Below are 19,473 nucleotides of genomic sequence, written 5' to 3' on the forward strand. Positions count from 1 at the left end.
ATTTTCACAGGAATACAATACATATAGATGGAGTGATTGTCAAGGTTGCAAACCAACATGGCATTGCAAGTTCACTGCTGCAGCAACCGAGTAGGTCACTACATTGCTGGCGGGGAAGGAGGGCAGCTCACCTCGCCTATGATACATGCCCAGCGGCGCCACCGCAGCTGGTACTGGGATTTGACTTCTCCTACCGCCCATTTGAACAGTTGCACCGGCTGCTCATGCCATTCTGCAGGCATGCGCATTCTTTCCTCCGCAGTCGACCCCGTGAATATGATCTCTGCCATTAGCCCCAGCTTGAAATCAACACAACGCTGCCAGATGCTGACATCCCTCAGCATCTAAGTGATTATCCATGGCAGGATCTGATACGTCCATTTTGCATCATGCTTTGATATTGATATTTATTGCATTATGGGCTGTTATTACACATTATGTCACAATATTTATGCCTTTTCTCTCTTATTTTACAAGGTTTACATCAAGAGGGAGAATGCCGGCAGCTGGAATTATGGGCTGGAAAAGGAGCAAATATTAGAGACCTATTCTGCACAAATCCAAAAGTCCTGAAACTTCAGGGAGGCACTTTTTGGAATTAATAAAAGATGCTGGCGAAAGAATCAACCAGAGGGGGCCCACACCCTGGCCACGAGAGTGGGGGGCGCGCCCTACCCCCCTGGGCGCACCCCCCTATCTCATGGGCCCCCTGGAAGGCTTCCGATGCCCATCTTTTGCTATATGAAGTCTTTTGCCCTGGAAAAAATAAGAAGGAAGCTTTCGGGACGAAGCGTCCCCGTCTCGAGGCGGAACCAATCTAGGGCTCCTGCGGAGCTGTTCTGCTAGGGAAACATCCCTCTGGGAGGGGGGAATCATCACCATCGTCATCACCATCGATCCTCTCATCGGGAGGGGGTCAATCTCCATCAACATCTTCACCAGCACCATCTCCTCTCAAACCCTAGTTCATCTCTTGTATCCGATCTCTGTCTCAAAACCTTAGATTGGTACCTGTAGGTTGCTAGTAGTGTTGATTACTCCTTGTAGTTGATGCTAGTTGGTTTATTCGGTGGAAGATTATATGTTCAGATCCTCTATGCATATTAATACCCCTCTGATTATGAACATGAATATGATTTGTGAGTAGTTACGTTTGTTCCTGAGGACATGGGAGAAGTCTTGCTATAAGTAGTCATGTGAATTTGTTATTCATTCGATATTTTGATGAGATGTATGTTGTCTTTCCTCTAGTGGTGTCATGTGAACGTCGACTACATGAAACTTCACCATTGTTTGGGCCTAGGGGAAGGCATTGGGAAGTAATAAGTAGATGATGGGTTGCTAGAGTGACAGAAGCTTAAACCCTAGTTTATGCGTTGCTTCGTAAGGGGATGATTTGGATCCATATGTTTCATGCTATGGTTAGGTTTATCTTAATTGTTCTTTCGTAGTTGCGGATGCTTGCGAGAGTGGTTAATCATAAGTGGGATGCTTGTCCAAGGAAGGGCAGCACCCAAGCACCGGTCCACCCACATATCAAGTTATCAGTGTAATGAACGCGAATCATATGAGCGTGATGAAAATTAGCTTCATGATAATTCCCATGTGTCCTCGGGAGCGTTTTCCTTTATATAAGAGTTTGTCCAGGCTTGTCCTTTGCTACAAAAAGGATTGGGCCACCTTGCTGCACCTTATTTACTTTTGTTACTTGTTACTCGTTACGAATTACCTTATCACAAAACTATCTCTTACTGATAATTTCAGTGCTTGTAGAGAATACCTTACTGAAAACTGCTTGTCATTTCCTTCTTCTCCTCGCTGGGTTCGACACTCTTACTTATCGAAAGGACCACGATAGATCTCCTATACTTGTGGGTCATCAGGATCCTCCATGGCGGGATCCGGTGGGTGAGGCGGGGAGGTGAGCGTAGGCGCTGGGAGAACCCTATGAGGCTAAGATAAAGATAGTACTACTCCACTCCGTCCATATTTAAATACAAAGGCCACCAACAGTAGCCCAGGCAAAAATTGATCATGCTGCCTGCGTCCTGGTTTGTTGGCCCTTTTTTGTGCCACTTTTTATGACATGCATAAATATTATGTTACTTAAAAATATGGTCAAAAATTGGCACAAAATACGAAGGAGACCAATGGAAGTAGCAACCCCTGATTTAACTACTTGCATGCACGCAGTGGAGTAGTAATGTCTTTCTCAACTACTTCCTCCCTCACGTCCACTCAATTTGCATGCACTGTATTAATTGGCCACAATGAAGTGAAGGACTTTACACGCGTCAAATTATCACATGGGCTGGATGTTCATACAAAAATGCGTCCCACCGTGTACCCGCGTATGCGTGCGAGGGATTGAGTGTGTGTGTGCACATCTTCGCTTCGTGCATGTACTGCCAATGTGCATGAGAGAGGGTGAGTACATTCTTCTGGAACCAGCAGCACATCACTGTGATCAATCCACACAAGGAGGTCGCGACAACGCCTCCACATGTGCCATGTGGCTTCATGAAGAAAAAGGGAGAGACATCATGTAGCGTGCCATTGGAATTCTAATTTACGTGTTTTGCACATACTGGAAGTACTAGTAAGGTACACGTGCATTGCACGCATCATATTTGGCAACCTAATTATGAATAAATACCACACCATAGCATGTAAGCTTTGAGTCATATATGCATGACGTAGACGTTCGTTTAATTCTTATAGTTCATCTCATTCAATATCAATTAGTTTTTATAAAAAAAAGTTAATCTATTTTATGATTCATGGAATTGTGCGTTGTAAAGCATAAAGTAAAAAACAAATAATGGCAATTCAACTAGAAAAAAAGTTTGGGCAGTTATGATACAAAAGATTCTAGAACAAAGGAGAAGCACTTGTATTTTGAGGTTTGTGCATTATGCTTAAGTTCAACCATGGAGTCTTCTAGATTGTACAGGTGGCAGAATCTGGTGGGGGCTGGAAGATGGTGCGAGGGGCCACATGTACAATCTAGAAGACTCCATGGTTGAACTTAAGCATAATGCACAAACCTCAAAGCACAAGCATTTCTCCTTTGTTCTAGAATCTTCCATATCATAATTGCCCAAAAAAATTCTACATGAATTGCCATTATTTATTTTTACTTTATGCTTTACAACACACAATTCCATGAATCTTAAAATAGATTAGCTTTTTTATAAAAGTAAATGATTTTGAATGAGATGAACTATAAGAATTAAACGAACATCTACAGCATGCATATATGACTCAAAGCTTACATGCTATAATGTGGTATTTATTCATAATTTGGTTGCCAAATCTCATGTGTGCAATGCACGTGTACCTTACTAGTCTAAATGGTGTGTGTGTGTGTGTGTGTGTGTGTGTGTTGTGCGTGTTAAACACATTGTTCATAGTATCATACATGGTTTAGATTCTGAACATCTAGCTAGAGCATACATGTACTATAATTTGAATTCAACATAAAATGGATACATATATTTGAATTTGAGATCGTATGTACATGTATTCGTATTTATATAAGAATTTACTACTCCTATATTCATGTCATGTGTTGTGAAGATAATATTTAGATGGTTGTATAACTAACCCGAGTACAATTCCATTCAAAGAGGGAAAATGTACTCAAATTTAGTCCATATGCTAGACAACACGAATTGTTTTTTTATTGTTGAAGGAAGTGCAAATTGTTTGGTACTGTACACGTTATGTTTGTTGTCCCGATTTTTTTAGTTTTTTTGTTGTTGTATTTGAATGCATTTCTAGTGATATAGTAAAATGGGACATGGCTCTCTCTAGTGACGAGGTGCGAATTGTCTTTTCTTTGTACACGTTAAGCTTGTTCTCCCGAAATTTCAAGTCGCGCCTTGTTATGCCAAAATTTCAAGCTAGCATATTTGTCTATCGTGCTGCGAAACTCCTGCCTCTTCAACCCGCGCCTTGTTACCCCAAAATATTTAAGATATATTGTTGTCTCGTTGTGCTCCTAAAACTCCCTCCATCTCAACCCACGCCTTGCTATCCAAAATTACAACACGCGCGAAAACTCCCACCTCCTGCGAAATCCCGACACGTGAAATGCATGTGATACTTCTGAACTGGAAGAACCGCCTAGCTCAAATTGGTGGGGGTACTTTCGTAACATACCCCACATTTCGGACAAGTGCGTCCCTAAGCCATGGTTCCCCCTCCCATCCCATCTGCCCACCCATTCGTACACCGAGGCCGCGAAAACCCGTGAAGCCCCACACCCTCCTCCGTCCGCCACCCAGCCGGAGCCTCTTCCCCGACAATGTCATCCACAGCAACACCTCGATGCCCGTCATCCACCTTACCGGATGAGGATCCGTCATCGATCTCGTCGTCCCGCCAGTTTAGCCACCCCGTCCTCCACCTCCAAGGAGCTGCACTGACGTTCTCCTCGTCTTTTGCGCCACCTCCATTCCCACACCGCCGTCTTCACCTGCACCACCAGAAGAGCAGCACCATCACCAATTCCTCGAATGAAGCTTAGGCCTAATCGGCGCCACCAAAGAGGTTCTACGCTAATCGCCGCATTTTCTTCTTGATTCAATCTCGCGGTGCTGCAGGCGCTCAGTCCCGAGCCGACATGGCGCGGCTCCATCCACTGCAGCGTCGGTGGCCACTTCCTCCATGGTGTCGTTCCCTCGGTGGTGACGTCCACATCAGTAGGAGCTGCTGCTGCTTTCGGTCTCGCTAGCGCTACTGCTCTGCTCTTACTCTCGGTCCCCTGCCTGGTCTTCTCTTGCTCTTGCTCGCACTGCTGCTCTCGCTCTTGCTCTTGCATGCACTGCTGCTCCACTCTTGTGCGTGCTGCTGCTGCACGAGCAGCAGATCCTGCTCTCCCTCGAGCCCCTGTAGTTGCTACCCGAGATGCTGCTACACGACCAGCTGCGCTGGCTCTCACACGCGCTGCGGCTCCGGGCGCTGCTGCTGCTACTGCTTTTCTGCTACTACTGCGTTCAGTTTCGACAGTAAAATTCAGTTTCGACAGCAAAATTCAGTTTCGGCAGTTAAATTCAGTTTCGACAGTTAAATTCAGTTTTGAAGTTTAGAGATGAGCGGCTGATGTATTTTACATCTAGCACTTTGTGGTTATGTATTTTACGTCATCTATCGGAGATGCTATTAAAATTCCACTCAGGGGTACGTTGTCTCTCTTGTCCTGCTTCAGCCTCGCCGTCGTACAACTCACTGGAGCTGCTCCAACGACGAAACCCTCCATCACAGCGGAGCAGTACCCTGGGCTCCATCTCCAGACGCCTAAGATCTTCTTCCCCTCCTCCGACAGCCAAAACAGCCGGAGCATCCTCACCGACCAACCCGATCATGCTGAGATCGACATGGCTTCGCCAAAGAGGTTGTACACTTGTTGCATCGCTTTTTTACTCTACATATTATATATATTGTCCACTGAGCACACGTGGTAACATGAAATACGATTAGTTTTTCCTACTACATGACAAGCAGTGAGGTACCAGGCAACTTAGCTATCCGTGATGGACTCTCTTGAATGCCATCATTTTCTATCTCTGCGCGTTTGAGCTGTGCATTTGTAGATGAGCCTGGGAGTTGAGCTAGTAGGGCATTGGCCTGGGTCCTAAGTAGTGGAAGTAGCACAAAAACATTTTTTGAGTGTAGGCTTTTCCCTGCTCAAGACCGCCTACTAGAATTGCCAGTTCTTGAAAGGAAAAGTGAATTAAAAACATAGGAATTGGAAAGTTTCCTATGGTACTACTATTCATGCATTTGGTTCAAAGGAATGGAGTAAAGGAAAACTGTATGATTTGTTCCTTTAGTATCTCCTTGAAATAAAAATCGTAGGAATTTTAATATCCACTTGTCCTCCTTTTCAAATTCCTATTCATGAAGCACAGGACTGAGAGATAGTAGCATAATAGCATTATAACCGTACATTTTCTTGCGGTTTGACTTAACCTCACCATGCTTCTTTGCATCATGTGATCTTCCAATTCTTGTGAACCAAACACCCAGATTGGCAGAAATCCTGTGTTTTTCAATTCTCTATTTTGCACGTGCATTCCTATCCTATTCATGTGTATTTCATATCCCTGCATTGTTAGAATCCTCAAATTCAAACAAGCCCTTACACAATTACTTCTATGTGTCAAAGAAAACCTTGTGTGATTTGTCCCGCTCCTGTTGCGATGTGTTCCACCCCAGCTCAGCTGCTCCAACGATGGAAGGGTTCACCACAGCAGGGATCCGCCCTCCAGACTGTCTTTCGCCGCCTCAGATCTTCTTCCCCGCCGCCGGCAGCCACGACAACTGCATTACCATCGTCAACTAAGCAGATGACCTTGAGGACTACACGGGTCCGCAAGAGAGGTCGCACTCTTTTGTGTCTGCTTACGTTATGCATTGCTTAATATGATGACATGCTCCTTTATTGTCTTGTTCACCTATTAGACTCCGAGTCAGGTCCAAACTAATGCTCAAACTTGAGTGTTTAAATGGTTGTGGGGTACATATTGGGGCAGCAATCAATACTATATGTCTACTATCTAGTTAATCTCGGGTGTCTACTATGAGTTTCATGTTTAGTGGAAACAAACATTAAAGGAGCCATTATCTGTATTTTTTAACTAAAGCTATTATCTACCTGCTATCATTAGTTTTGGGTCTATCCACAGTTTGCCACCATCACTCTGGATTTGTGCATGCACTCCTTACATAATCTCACTACATTTTATTCCTATGCATGTCAGTTATTGTACACAATAGAACTGAACATGTAGAGCAAAAGAGACGCGCCTTGCGTGGCAATAAAATTTCATGCAGACGTCGCTCCATGGTGGGCGCAAGGCAGCCCCCCTCCACCCATTTCGGATTGTAATCAAGAGGAAGATAACTGTTCTGAGGGGGATTCAAAAGGAGAATACCACTCCTATTTAACCCCTCAGGTCTTCGCTCTAACTTGGCATGCTGATGTTGGTAATATCATGCATATGGTGCCTTGCATTGCTTACTTTATACATCAAATGTGTCATCTTCTTAGTTTAGACATGCTTTGTGTGAATTTCATCGGTTTAGTTTCTTTATCGTATATGTGAATCATGCAATGCCATCTTGTTTAGACAGGCATCATATATGTGAATTTTGCAATGCCACCCTGGTTAGCCAGTCATCATATATGTAAATGATATCATGCCATCATTTTTTATTATGTATTAAATTTTTCAACAATTTTAGTACATCCAATTACTCTTCCTGTGCATCAGCCATTCGATATGATCATGGAAAAATCTGGAGTGGAAACAAGGTCTTCAGAGCAGACAATGCTATCTGGCGAAGAGCATGTCTTGCTGGTTGCGGATAGCTCCTCAGAGGAGGATTCAGAGACAGATGACCGGTCCTATCCCCCCCCCTCGAGGTGCATGCTCTAACTTGGCAAGGTTATATTGCTCATATCATGCATATGGCGTCTTGCATTGGCATGTCATTTGCTTAGTTTAGACATGCTTTGTGTGAATGCCACCTACTTAGTGTCTAATTACCATGTATGTGAATAATGCAATGCAATCTTGTTGCAAGACATTATATATGTGAATTATGCAATGCTATCTTGTTGCAAGGCATTATGTATGTGAATTATACAATGCCATGTTGTTTAGCCAAGCGTCATATATGTGAATTATATCATGCCGTCCTTTTTTTGTATTACTCATTGCATTTTTCGACAATGTTTGTATATTCAACTGCTCATCCTGTGCATCAGCCATTTGAATTGGTGATGGAGAAATCTGGAGTGAAAACAAAGTCTTTAGAGCAGACAATGCTACCTGCTGAAGCAGATATCTTGCTGGTTACAGATAGCTCCTCACAGGAGGATTCAGTGGCAGATGACCAGTCCTATTATCCCCCTGAGGTGTATGCTCAAACTTGGCAGGGTTATATTACTCATATCATGCATATGTTGTCTTGCAATGCTTAGTTTTTACATCATATACACAATATTGAATGTCATTTCCTTAGTTGACACATCATATATGCGATTGCCCTCTGCTCACTTGCTTAGTATATAAATCATATATTTGAATTATATCATGCCATGATGTTTAGATAGACAGCATGTATCTGAATTATGGCATGCCAACCCATTTTTAAAAGACATAATATAGTTATATCATCTCATCGTGTTTACATAGTCATAATATTTTGAATTATGTCATTCTATCCGTGAATTATATCATGCCATCATGTTTCCATTGATGACATGTTTGTGAATTATGGCATACCAACCACTTTAATAGACACATCGTATAGTTATATCATGTTATCCTGTTTACAGTCATCATATTTTGAAGTATGTCATCTATCCTGTTTAGTTAGCCATCATACATGTGAAATTGTGTCATGCTATCCTGTTTAATTAGCCATCATATATGTGAAATTATGTCATTCTATTATGTTTGGTTAGACAACATAAATGTGAATTATTTCATGCCCTGTTTTCTTCCCTACTATCCATTTCACATGCCTATCTTTGAATGTGTGTACATTCAATTACTTTTCTTATTTATCAGCCATTTGAATTGGAGGGGGTGATGGCAGTATCTGTGGGAGTAAAAACACGTTCTTCAGAAAATATCGTGCTACCTGTCGATGCAGATAGAACCACGGTTGTACTTGCCCAAGAACCAGCCCCACCACATATAACCCGGACTCACGTAGATTGTACCCCTACCCAGTTGGACAGAGAACCAGCTACACCCCTTCTAACCCCAACCCCAGCAGATAGTAACCCAGTTCTAGTTGACACAGCACCGTCTCCACCACAAAGCACCCAAACACGAGCAGTTAGTAAGGCAGCTACAGTGCCCAAAGCATGAGGACCACCACTCCGAACCCCAAGTCAACGCTTAAAGCAGAAGAAGAATTGTTCTCAGGTCAAGTTCCATAGCTACGGTTCATACTCCTTTGCTCTTGCATCACTGTATTTACTCATACAAACTAATTTCAAATTTGAAGGATGCACTTGAAACTCCAATGGCGCAACATGTATGTTTTAAACCTGTTTCTTTAACATGTTTGCTGTTGTAACTTGCTCTATGTTGATTTCAATTTCAATTGAATAAACAGTTTGTTCTCATGTCATGCACATTACAAGTGTTGTTATTGCTGTGTAGTTTCCCATACTTATATTCTGTCTATGCTGTTTTGTCTTAAATAGATATGATTTGAACTATCTCTATCTTGATTTTGCAACATAAACTAGAATGATATAGACCATACAGTGACCATACTACATAGATATATGTTTGTTTCATATTGTTATACTGTCCACCTTACTACTGAACTGGTTTACCAAAATAAGTTTCATATACAACATGGTAAACCTGTGATGTGTCTGTTTGTTTCTTTTGTAGAATGCGGATAAAATATTGGAGAAGAGTACCCCGTTATGCAATTGTAAAGGAAATAATGCAGATAAGGTTCAAGATAGTGAGACATCCCTGTTGGTCTCCAAGAAAGCTGATAAAAACTATATTGAAGACACTGAGACAACCCCAAAGTCATGTCTTGATGTAGTGTTTGAGTTACTGGCCGCTACTGTTGGCACCAGCTCTTTGAACTCGCTGCTTGAATCAGTTCGGCTTCTTGAGTCTCAACTTCAAGTTGAAAGACATCAATTAGATGTTCTGCGACAAAAAGCCGAAGGACTGAGGAAGTCCCTACAGAATTCAGATGGATACTTTCTGGTGCAACAGCAAGTGCTGGAGGATTTAAGCGCCAAACAAGAGAAAGTTAATAAGCTTGCTAAGCATCTTGCCAGCATTATGGGTACCCAGAATATTGTTTCTTGAGCTCTTCTGAAGTGGTTTCAGTTCTGGACTTGTTTTGCTGCGGCGTTTATTTGAACTGGTCGCCAACTTTGACAACCAGTGTATGTGATATGCTGCTTTGTTCCCTATATTGTGCACTGGTGGCGAACTTTGATGCCCAGTGGATGTAATATGTGTAATAGCCGTGATAACCTAGTGTAAGTTGCTTGCTTATTTATTTCCTTGTTCTTTTGTTTATTTGTTTGCTTATAGTCGGTGCAGTTCTTTTTCTGCGGTTTGCTAGTGGCTGCAATAACCTATTTTTTAAAACTAGGCCACACTAACCATGGGCTACATATTTACTGTAGTGACCCTGAGCCTCCTACGGGCCATAGAAACAATGGGCCTTCTATGAGCCGTAGAAACAATGGGCCTTCTACGGGGCGTAGCATCAATGGGCCTTCTACGGGCCGTATGATCGATTGGCCAAACATGGGCCAATAACGGACCGCATTATGGGTTGTAAACGGGCTAGAGTTGGAATCGTCTATTCATCATGGGCTGGCCATAATGGACCGTTGTTAATCGGCCGTATTTGATGACGCTATGAAAACGGCCCAATTGATTAACGGGCCACAAACGGGCCGACTGTAACCACGGGATGAATTTGGCCCACAAGCAGAAAAGACCAGTAATGGGCCGTAAGTAATGGAATGCTGGAAATGAGCCCAAGAATAAATGGGCCCTGAGAAGGCCGAAAGATAACACGGGTTGGAACGGCCTAATGGAATAATGGGCCATTAATGGATATAAAGCGATACACTGTTCATTATGGGCCAGTTTCATCATGGGCCGTTAATGGCCAAAAGTTACAAAGAGCCTCATATGGGCCGAAAGACGTCATGAGCCATACATGGGCCGGAAGTTACAATGAGCTGGAATCATATTGGACGGCCCAGATGACGCTACTAGGCCTAATTCAGATAGGCCGTGACGGGCCCTGAGTTAGCAGGCTATAAATGGGATATATGCGAACAGGCCGTTAATAGGCTTTCCTTGGGCCGGCCCGCTACCTTTTGACCAAGTCAAACCGGCCAACCTTTTGATAGGAATGGACCTTTGTTGGGCCGTGCCATGTGTCGACGTATCATAGGCGCCTTCGGTCCAATGAGTGGCTGACATCTGTCCCAACAGTGAGCCGACACATGTTTCTTGCAGCCAACGATGATTTTACACGTGGAAAATCCCCATTGGTCCGGGCTATTAACGGGTTATCGGATCCAAACCGGAACCCGATAGCTTAACAGCGACCCATTACGGTGGATGCCAGGTGTCGGTCACCCTTGACAAAAGCACTTCAATGACGCGTCATTTATCGTCATGGAAGTGGACACTTCCGTGATGATATTTTTGGTATTGTCATGGAACAGTTCTATGATAGCACAAGTATGACTATCTTGATTCTGTCATAAAATCGTCATGGATGTACATGCATGGCAAAAAACGTGACCTACTGTGACAAACACGTATCATCACGGAAGTGTATTTTTTTGTAGAGCAAGGAAAAGTGCAATTTGACCGGGCTAGCAGCTTTCTGCTTGACTAACCCAGTGCCTCCAGTAAGTATATGTGGACTTGCTTACCCATTGTATCCATCACTTGTTTGCTCTTTTGTACTTAACTGTCAGCTCATCATGTGTACATGCAAACTCCAACTATTGGAAAATCAAGCCTCGAGACCCTGCTCCTCCTCAAGATGAGCAAGCAAATAAGCCGGTTGATGCTGATGAGGCAGCTGCTGAAGACGAGTCTGAAGTAGAGCTCGATTCACTTGGCCATTTTTTTATTGAACTTGCTGACGCTCCCTCTTCTCAGGATAATACACAGACTAGTCGTGCCGGTAATGTTGAGGTAATTTCTATTTCATCCAACTCGGAAACATTTATCCCGAAGAAAATGAGACGAGCTATGAGAAAGGTACCATTTTCGCATCCACACGCTCACTTAGATCCGTAATTTCTTTTGAAGAAAACTCAGGGAGCCGGCTCATCGAAACGCAAGACCCGGAGCGACCCTAGGGAGTTGTTTACCGGCTTATCTCATGAGCCAGTCGCTCGAAGGCGACGAACTGAGGTGCCTCATAGCCCAACTCCATCTCGCCCAAGAGCCAGTCTAATTAGACAACCACTTAATCCTTCTGATTCAAATTATCAGGACATGTCGCCCTCTTCTGGAGAATCAAGCACGTCCCAGCTTTCGGCTCTCACAATTAAGCGCGGGTAGTATATCTGGGACATATTTTACTTTGTTATCGTAGTTGTTTCTTCAAGCTGATGTTACTCTTATAACTTCGGAGCCAAAGCTTTTGCGAAGAAAAAGGCTGGCAAGTCTTCTTCTGCCCCAGCGGGTTCTGATACTCGAAACCCGCCAATAGTCGATCTAGACACCAAAAATGAGTTGGCTGGCAAGGATAATCCAGACCAGAGGATTGAGCCGACTCATGAGAATGAGCTGATGAATATCGAAGATCCAGCGAGGTTGATGAGCTGGCCTACATAGATGAGCAGGTCAATATGGATGACCCGGCTCAGAACGATAACCCGCCAAGTCCTGCTCGTGCCTCCAGCCCCATGCAATAGGTATAAAATACCCTTCCTTCATCCAAGATGGATGATTCAGAAACAATGATTACTGAAGAAATGCATAGAGCTCCAGAAACTTCAAATGTCTTTGCCAAATTGTGACCAAGGCTGAGCCGGCCACTTTGTAGAAAGGAAAGGCAAAGCAAGATCTCCCAAATTTTGAAGATCTTAACGTATATGAAACTCCATCAGGGATATTTGACCCGGTTGTCTGAGAGACGGAATATGGAAGCGAGTATGATCAAGCAAAAATACGAGGTATGAAAAATTCCTCCTTTATGTTGTCTATACTTATGTAGCCCCCAAGTCTTAGGCGTAAGAAGATATGAATATGCTTAAGACTTGTTATTGAACTTGTGAGCAAACCATAGCCCCCAAGGGCCGGCTCAGTAAACAGTACGGGGCTAGGACTTAAAAAATGATAGACAAATTGATAGTGGACCATAGCCCCCAAGGACTGGGTTGTTATGAAAATGACGACCCGACTCTTCAAGAGACACTTTAGTCGAAAAGTTGAGAAAAGCGACTTGTAGCCCCCAAGGGTAGGCCTATCTCCCTGAGACAACCGGGTCTTGGCCTTATTGTTTTGAAAAAGTGACTTGCATTAGCCCCAAGTGTCATGGGGACTGCTTGCAGCTTCATGAGACTTCTCATGAAAATACTTATAAAATATCTAAGCTATAGCCCCCAAGTGCCGGGTCGTGCGACCTCGCCGGCTCGGGACTGTAGAAAATTTGAACTAAGATTGCATCTGTTTTGATAGGATATGCTGGATTTGGCTGAGTCAAAAGCTATCAGCTTACAGAAATAGTTGAAAACAAAGCAAAAACTTCGTGAGAGAGCAGAATCGTCCTCCTCATATTTGTAGGAATCTATTTCTCTTGCTAAGGATAACCTGCAAAACATGAAAGCCTCCTTTGAAGAAGAGAAAATAGTGCTTCTGAAACATGCACAGGAGGCGGAAGGCAAGCTTGAGCCGGTTAAAGCGCCATATAACCAATATGACTGTGGCCATCTTTGGTAAGTGGTAACATTACCGTAGTCAAAATCCGGTTTGAGTGTAGGCCGGCTTATTGATATTCTTCTCTGTGCAGGTAGGAGAAATGATAATGTTGTCCAACTGCCTTTGGCGAAGTTGAAGGCAATATATACCTATCTGGAGCAATTGTATACATGATGTGCTTGTGCAATAATCGCAGTAAAAAACGCCACAACACCCCCTCCGCGGATCAAAGATACGCTCAATGATTTGTCAAGTTGCACAACGGATCCAGTAGTTGAAGAAATCGGCGGCTCGTGCTGGGACCGGCTTAGCTCTTGCTTGAGCAAAGGCCTTTCTTCCTGAGATGGAGCCGGCTGAGATGGTGGGCAGGTTTCCATAGTTTAAGGTTGACGGCAGTGAATTTTCCCAGGAGGATTTTGTGCGCTGTGTGAAAGAAACCCGAATGGCGGCCACTCAACTGTCTGAAGAGCTTGATTTGACAAAGTACCAAGCCGGCTACACGGAGGAGAACAAGTGCATAAACCCGCCTGAATTCAAGCCATTTGTGCTGACTCCTCCACGCCATAAGCAAACTTTTGCCCCTGACGTCAACCCGTCTGTTATCATCACTGAAGACTCAAATTTCCAGGCTTTGTCAACTATTAAATGGACGCCAAAGGACCTCCATACCGAGAAGTATGAGCCGGGACCAGTTGACCCGGAAGCATCGAGCGCGGAAAGCCAACAAAAAGATGTCAACCCGGAGAGCTCGGGGGCCGGCTTGAACGAGTAGCCTTCTTGATAAAAACTTGCTTATGTGTGGCCCAGTTGAGGCTTGTAATAGGAGTAGTGAAAACACTTGCTTATTTGCGGTGCCATCGTGCACTTGATATTTTGAGGATATTGTCTTTTGAAGGAAACCGGGCCAGTGCTTTGATTGATAACCCGCTAAGTATCATGATACTTGTAGTATACCCCTTCCTTCATAGATGAGCCGGGGTTTTAAATGATAACCCGGATTTTGTTGAAACCTGATCAACATATAAGCCGGCATAATGAGACCTGGCAGATTTGACAGTAATATTCCGAAGTATAGAAAATGTTGCCAAGGTCAACACAATGTTTAACTTGATGTAGTATAATTTAGTATGCCATTGTGTTTATGACCCGACAGCTCTTGGTTGATATGATTAGTGATCAAGGAGAATTAGTTCCTGTAGAATAGAATATAATACATGGATATAATTGTAATGAATGAATTGCATAACTATTAAGACGACTTTCGAGCCTTTCAATCAAGATTCATCTCCAATGCCTGCTCCACCACAATCCACACAAAAGGAGGAGTAAGAGATGCCACCACCGTCACCAGGTGTCGTGCCTAGGTTGTGTGTGTCGTCCACCATCGCCATCTTCTTATTCCTCCATTGCTACTACATTTGTAAGATTTAAAAATGGTGATGAACTTAATGAATCATTCATCTTTGTAGCATTGTTCTTATTCACCTATGTTTGAGTGGTTCATCCGGTTCTAGGTTGAGGTATGATCTAGTACGAAATATTAGAATGTGGCATTAAGTAATCCTCTAGTATTTACTGTCTTCGTGTTGTACGCAATGCTATGCTGGGAGACGTCCTTTCATATGATCCCAGTGTCGATACCTCGATAGGCAGGTATCAATAGCGCTTGACAACAACAAGACGAAGAGGCGTCGTGTGGGTAAGTGAACATGTGCAGAGTGTAAAACAAATTGATTGGTCGTACCCACGGTCATGGGTGGTTGTTAAGAATGCTCCTTCCGATAATCCAGCTTTGACTACTATTGATGTTAGACGAACTTACTATGCTTGTGTTCCATATCATGTGAAGGGGTGTCGTTAGTCACGTGCTTAGGTTGTGGATGAGCATGACGACAGACTGCTTGTGTAACTTGTACAATGATAAAGAGAGAAGGATTGGCGGAATATAATGTATCTTGTATTGAGCCTTTCGAACAGTTTATATAGAGTACATGGCTTGGAGGACCAGAAGTCTCTCATAGACATAAGACAGAAGATGAGTACAAATTATATGCTACCAAATACAGAGATATGCCTAGATACTTTAACATATCTTACAACCATATGTATGTTTTGACATTCTAAAGGGATAAGTCCTAGCTATTCATGTATGCTTCATCACGTTTGTGGAAACCCTAGAGTTTATTTTATTCATGTTTTGCGTTGCATTTTGTGCAGCTTCGAGCTATGCAAATTGTACAAATATGTAACTGAATTCATCAGTTTGTAATAAAATAATGTATGTATTCTTGGTATTAAATTATTACTATGTGCTAGTTACGATTCAAGGATGAATTGGCACCATGGGGGAGGACTATGTAGTAGGGAACACTCGCTGCAGTCTTTTCCATCAGTTTTTTTTTTTTTTTGAGTAGTTTAGATTGTTTACGACATCTGTCACGTGGTCTGTTCCATCAGTTTATGAGAAATAAAGACATTGATATAGCATATGCCACAAGATGTGAATGTGCAACTTTTCATGCAAATGCATGCCCATTTGAGAATTTAAAAGTTGTGTTGTATGCACCCAAAGTTGTTTCTGCGTGCAGGACCAGATAGTTTTACAGGTTTTCATGCTACGCTGGTGATATTTTTCCATAATTCCCGAGAGCTTGTGCCTCCAAACGAGGTGAACATGCTCTACAAAGAGTAACAAAGACATTTTCTCTCACCACCAATCTTCCGCAGAAGTTCAAAAGCCAACGTGAGCTCTAGTCAAATTTGCACCCAGCCCCCAGTTTCAGTCTGCGAATTTGGCAACCAAATTAGCTGACAATGGGACTTCAACTTGAAACAGACAGCTCCAGAACTTCATCAGCTAAATGTAGCCAAAAACACAAGTACTGGAATTTGGGAGGTAAAATACTAAATAAGGAAACAGAAGCAAATCACCCTTCAAAGCCCACAGCATGGGACACCTTAAGCGAGAAGCTAACCCCTTGTTTTATTCTATGAACCAGATCACAGATCTACAAAGACGGACAGGCGCGAATGTATGCAATGCTGCAAAATCAATTGGTCAACTGAAGAAAACAACATTGGATAAGATACAAGTACACTTATTTACATGACATACAAAGTTCTCTTTCCCAGATTTTCTGGATCAATTTGATTGCAAATTTTGCAACCAACATTGTATACAACGGGTTGTGGTAGTGACTAAGGATCTGGTTTGCCCACTATATCCTCATCGCCGGAGTCATCTTCGTCTTCGCTAAGCTCCTCTTCATCACTGGACTTGTCTTCTGGGGTTATGCCAGCATCCTCTGGTTTCGCATATTTTTCACAAAATTCTGCATAAACAAGAGAAAGCAACTAAATAATAGATCGGGAAATACAACGGTGCACATGTGTATTTGAGCAACCAAAAGAGGTGCTACTAGAATATGCATATTGAAATGAAATAAAAAGGCAAGAGTAAGAAAATGCTGTCAGTATCCCATATTGACACATCCCTACTTTAAAAGATATGCCAAAAAAATGTATATAATCTAATACTTCTCCAGGGCATTGAAAACCCGGTCAAAAACAAAGACTGAAAAAAAATAGAAGTACTAGGAAGAGAAAATCATCCCCTCTACGCATGCACATAGTCCCGGTTTGACAGGCAGCTTTGTTTCACCACCCAATCAATCAGAAATTTCATGAATCATCATTGGTTTAAGTAGCAAGTAGCTGATATGATTAGTTTAGGTGAGTAATCATACTTCCACCTGCCCTTTTTGCAGTGCACAGAAAAGCACTAGGAGGGAAGCAGAAGAGCACCTAAATCTCATAGGACAGAAGCAGGAGGGTGCCTACCCCGTCTAGGCGACATGCCCAGCAGACAACAGTGCAAATTTCAACACAAAGTTGTTGTAAAATAAAATATCATAAGTTTGACAGCTAGAGTTGAGGGATACCTTAAATTCCACAAGAGCAAACATTCATAATACATTTTTGACTATCTCAACATTCTTCGCATCAAACCATTTTAATTATGTTGATGCAACTACACAAGTACATGAATGTTTACTCGCCTCCTAGGTGGCTCTAGTGCATAGCCTGCCGACTATGGCAATATCAACGCGGCAAGGGGTTGCCAAGTGCCTACATGGATAGTAGCCTAGGCCACCTTGTACAACATTGCATCTCAGTTTATGTTCAAATTCCTTAGCAACTACTCCCTCCGTCCCAAAATTCTTGTCTTAGATTTGTCTAAATACGGATGTATCTAGTCACGCTTTAGTGTTAGATTTTTTGGACGGAGGTACTACAAAATTAGTTCAAACTTCAGACTATGGCACAGGACAAACAAATAACTAAAGGTGTGTACAATATTGAGGATGGCAAATAAGATTCGAGCATCATGAGCCATCTTGTAATGGGGTTTTGGCCCTCGCAAAAGAAGAGGGGGGGGGAGGGAATTAGCATGTTCACAAAACATGTAACTAGGTTAGCAACTGGAAGAACATCAGTATTGGCAGCCCTAGGATGAAAGAACTAACCAATCCAATTAGATCCTTAACATGTTCACAAAACAGCAAAGAACCAGATCTGACAAGATCCATCTGAGACAAGGGGAAATGCCTCAACATCAACAAGGACTAGAAAGCACTAGAATAATAAAAGCTCTAAAGTGGCAAACTGGCGATTCCCTCAATAACAGAGTTGTAGAAGACACAAGTTACGGTGTTACAGTATGGTTGTTGATACAGCTGAAAAATGAGTTTAAGAACTATGCCCAAGCATTTTAGCCACAAAATAGAACAGCTAGGATGGAGTGCGCTCAGTTGTATTGATATTTTATAATAGTTAAACCAAAGGCTTGTTCATATTTTTTGTTTACACAACATAACAGAACAAGCGTACCAAGGAAGACTGTACGATCAATAATACTCATAGTTGGCTGCCTTAGATTGCATGCCATATCAACAAAGACAACAAAATAACTAAAATGTGTCTGCAATCTTGCAAGGTTGCATGCATACGAAAGGCATAGATCAGTAGCGAAATGCTGTGAGCAAGAATTAAATAACGAGACTCTAGAGTTGATATCAAGAACAAATAGTGGATAATGTTGAACCAAATCACCTTTCACTTTTTGTTCATAAGCAGGGCGATCTCGCATCATAAGTGCAGCAGCCTCTCCATTTAATGGATCAGACGGATTTGGGTACAACAGAAGTTGTGGAAGGAAGACTTCGAACACATTTACTAGATCTACAACACTCACAAATAAAAATAAGATGAGATACAGAAACTATATCAGGGAGTGCTCGTACAAATTGTAAGCAGCAAGTGCTCACCAAACATTGGGCTCCATGTCTGGTTGATAACATCTAAACATACGGAACCAGACCTACATTTTGCAGGCAAACAAAAATTAGGTCAGACCAGTGCGAATTTTGTTGCTTATGCTAACCAAAAGAATTTGATGGTAAAAATGCTCACATTTCATCCACATTTGGGTGATAAATCTTATTAATGAACCCAATTGACGGAGATTTGTAAGGATATGCATCAGGCAGTTCTACTCTAACCTTCCAGACACCACCTTGATAAATACCTATTAAATTTAGAACACATCCACAATTGATTAGAAATATAGCCGCTCTTCCCATACAACAGAAAAGATATACTGTACTTAAATTCACCAAATCGCGAAGATGCTCCAGGGCAAATGAACAAGCGAGCAATTCATCTGCAAACGTAACCTAAATCTTGAGCTAAACCACTTGTAAATGATAACGAATGTCATACGATCAACAGGGGGGTTCACAATTTCCGCCAGAGTTGCTTTGCACTACATCTAGATCAGAAATCGGGAACATAAACGCCGATCATGAGCCCAAGAAACAGGACAGAAACCGGATTTTGCGCAAGGATCATACTTTCAGTAGGCCCTCGGAATTCCACGAAGAATTCTTGCATCCCATCGTTCACCATCTCCACCTTATAGTCGCTCATCATCCTGCAACAACCA

General features: G+C 42.6%; 1 protein-coding gene across 1 annotated transcript in view; it reads right to left on the reverse strand.

The window, feature by feature from the left end:
* Positions 1 to 16,434: 16,434 nt before the first annotated feature.
* The window catches only part of LOC119332187 (ubiquitin-conjugating enzyme E2 4-like), a 3,613-nt gene continuing 574 nt past the window's right edge, over positions 16,435 to 19,473 (reverse strand). Inside the window, exons 2-6 of the mRNA XM_037605362.1 lie at positions 19,382 to 19,461; positions 18,942 to 19,056; positions 18,797 to 18,849; positions 18,582 to 18,710; positions 16,435 to 16,801 (exon numbers count right to left, since the gene is read on the reverse strand). Coding sequence (XP_037461259.1) covers positions 16,668 to 16,801; positions 18,582 to 18,710; positions 18,797 to 18,849; positions 18,942 to 19,056; positions 19,382 to 19,461 — 511 coding nt within the window. The 3' untranslated portion in view covers positions 16,435 to 16,667. The remainder of the gene's footprint in view (positions 16,802 to 18,581; positions 18,711 to 18,796; positions 18,850 to 18,941; positions 19,057 to 19,381; positions 19,462 to 19,473) is intronic.

This window comes from Triticum dicoccoides, chromosome 1B, assembly GCF_002162155.2.
Source record: "Triticum dicoccoides isolate Atlit2015 ecotype Zavitan chromosome 1B, WEW_v2.0, whole genome shotgun sequence".
NCBI classification, from domain to species: Eukaryota; Viridiplantae; Streptophyta; class Magnoliopsida; order Poales; family Poaceae; genus Triticum; species Triticum dicoccoides.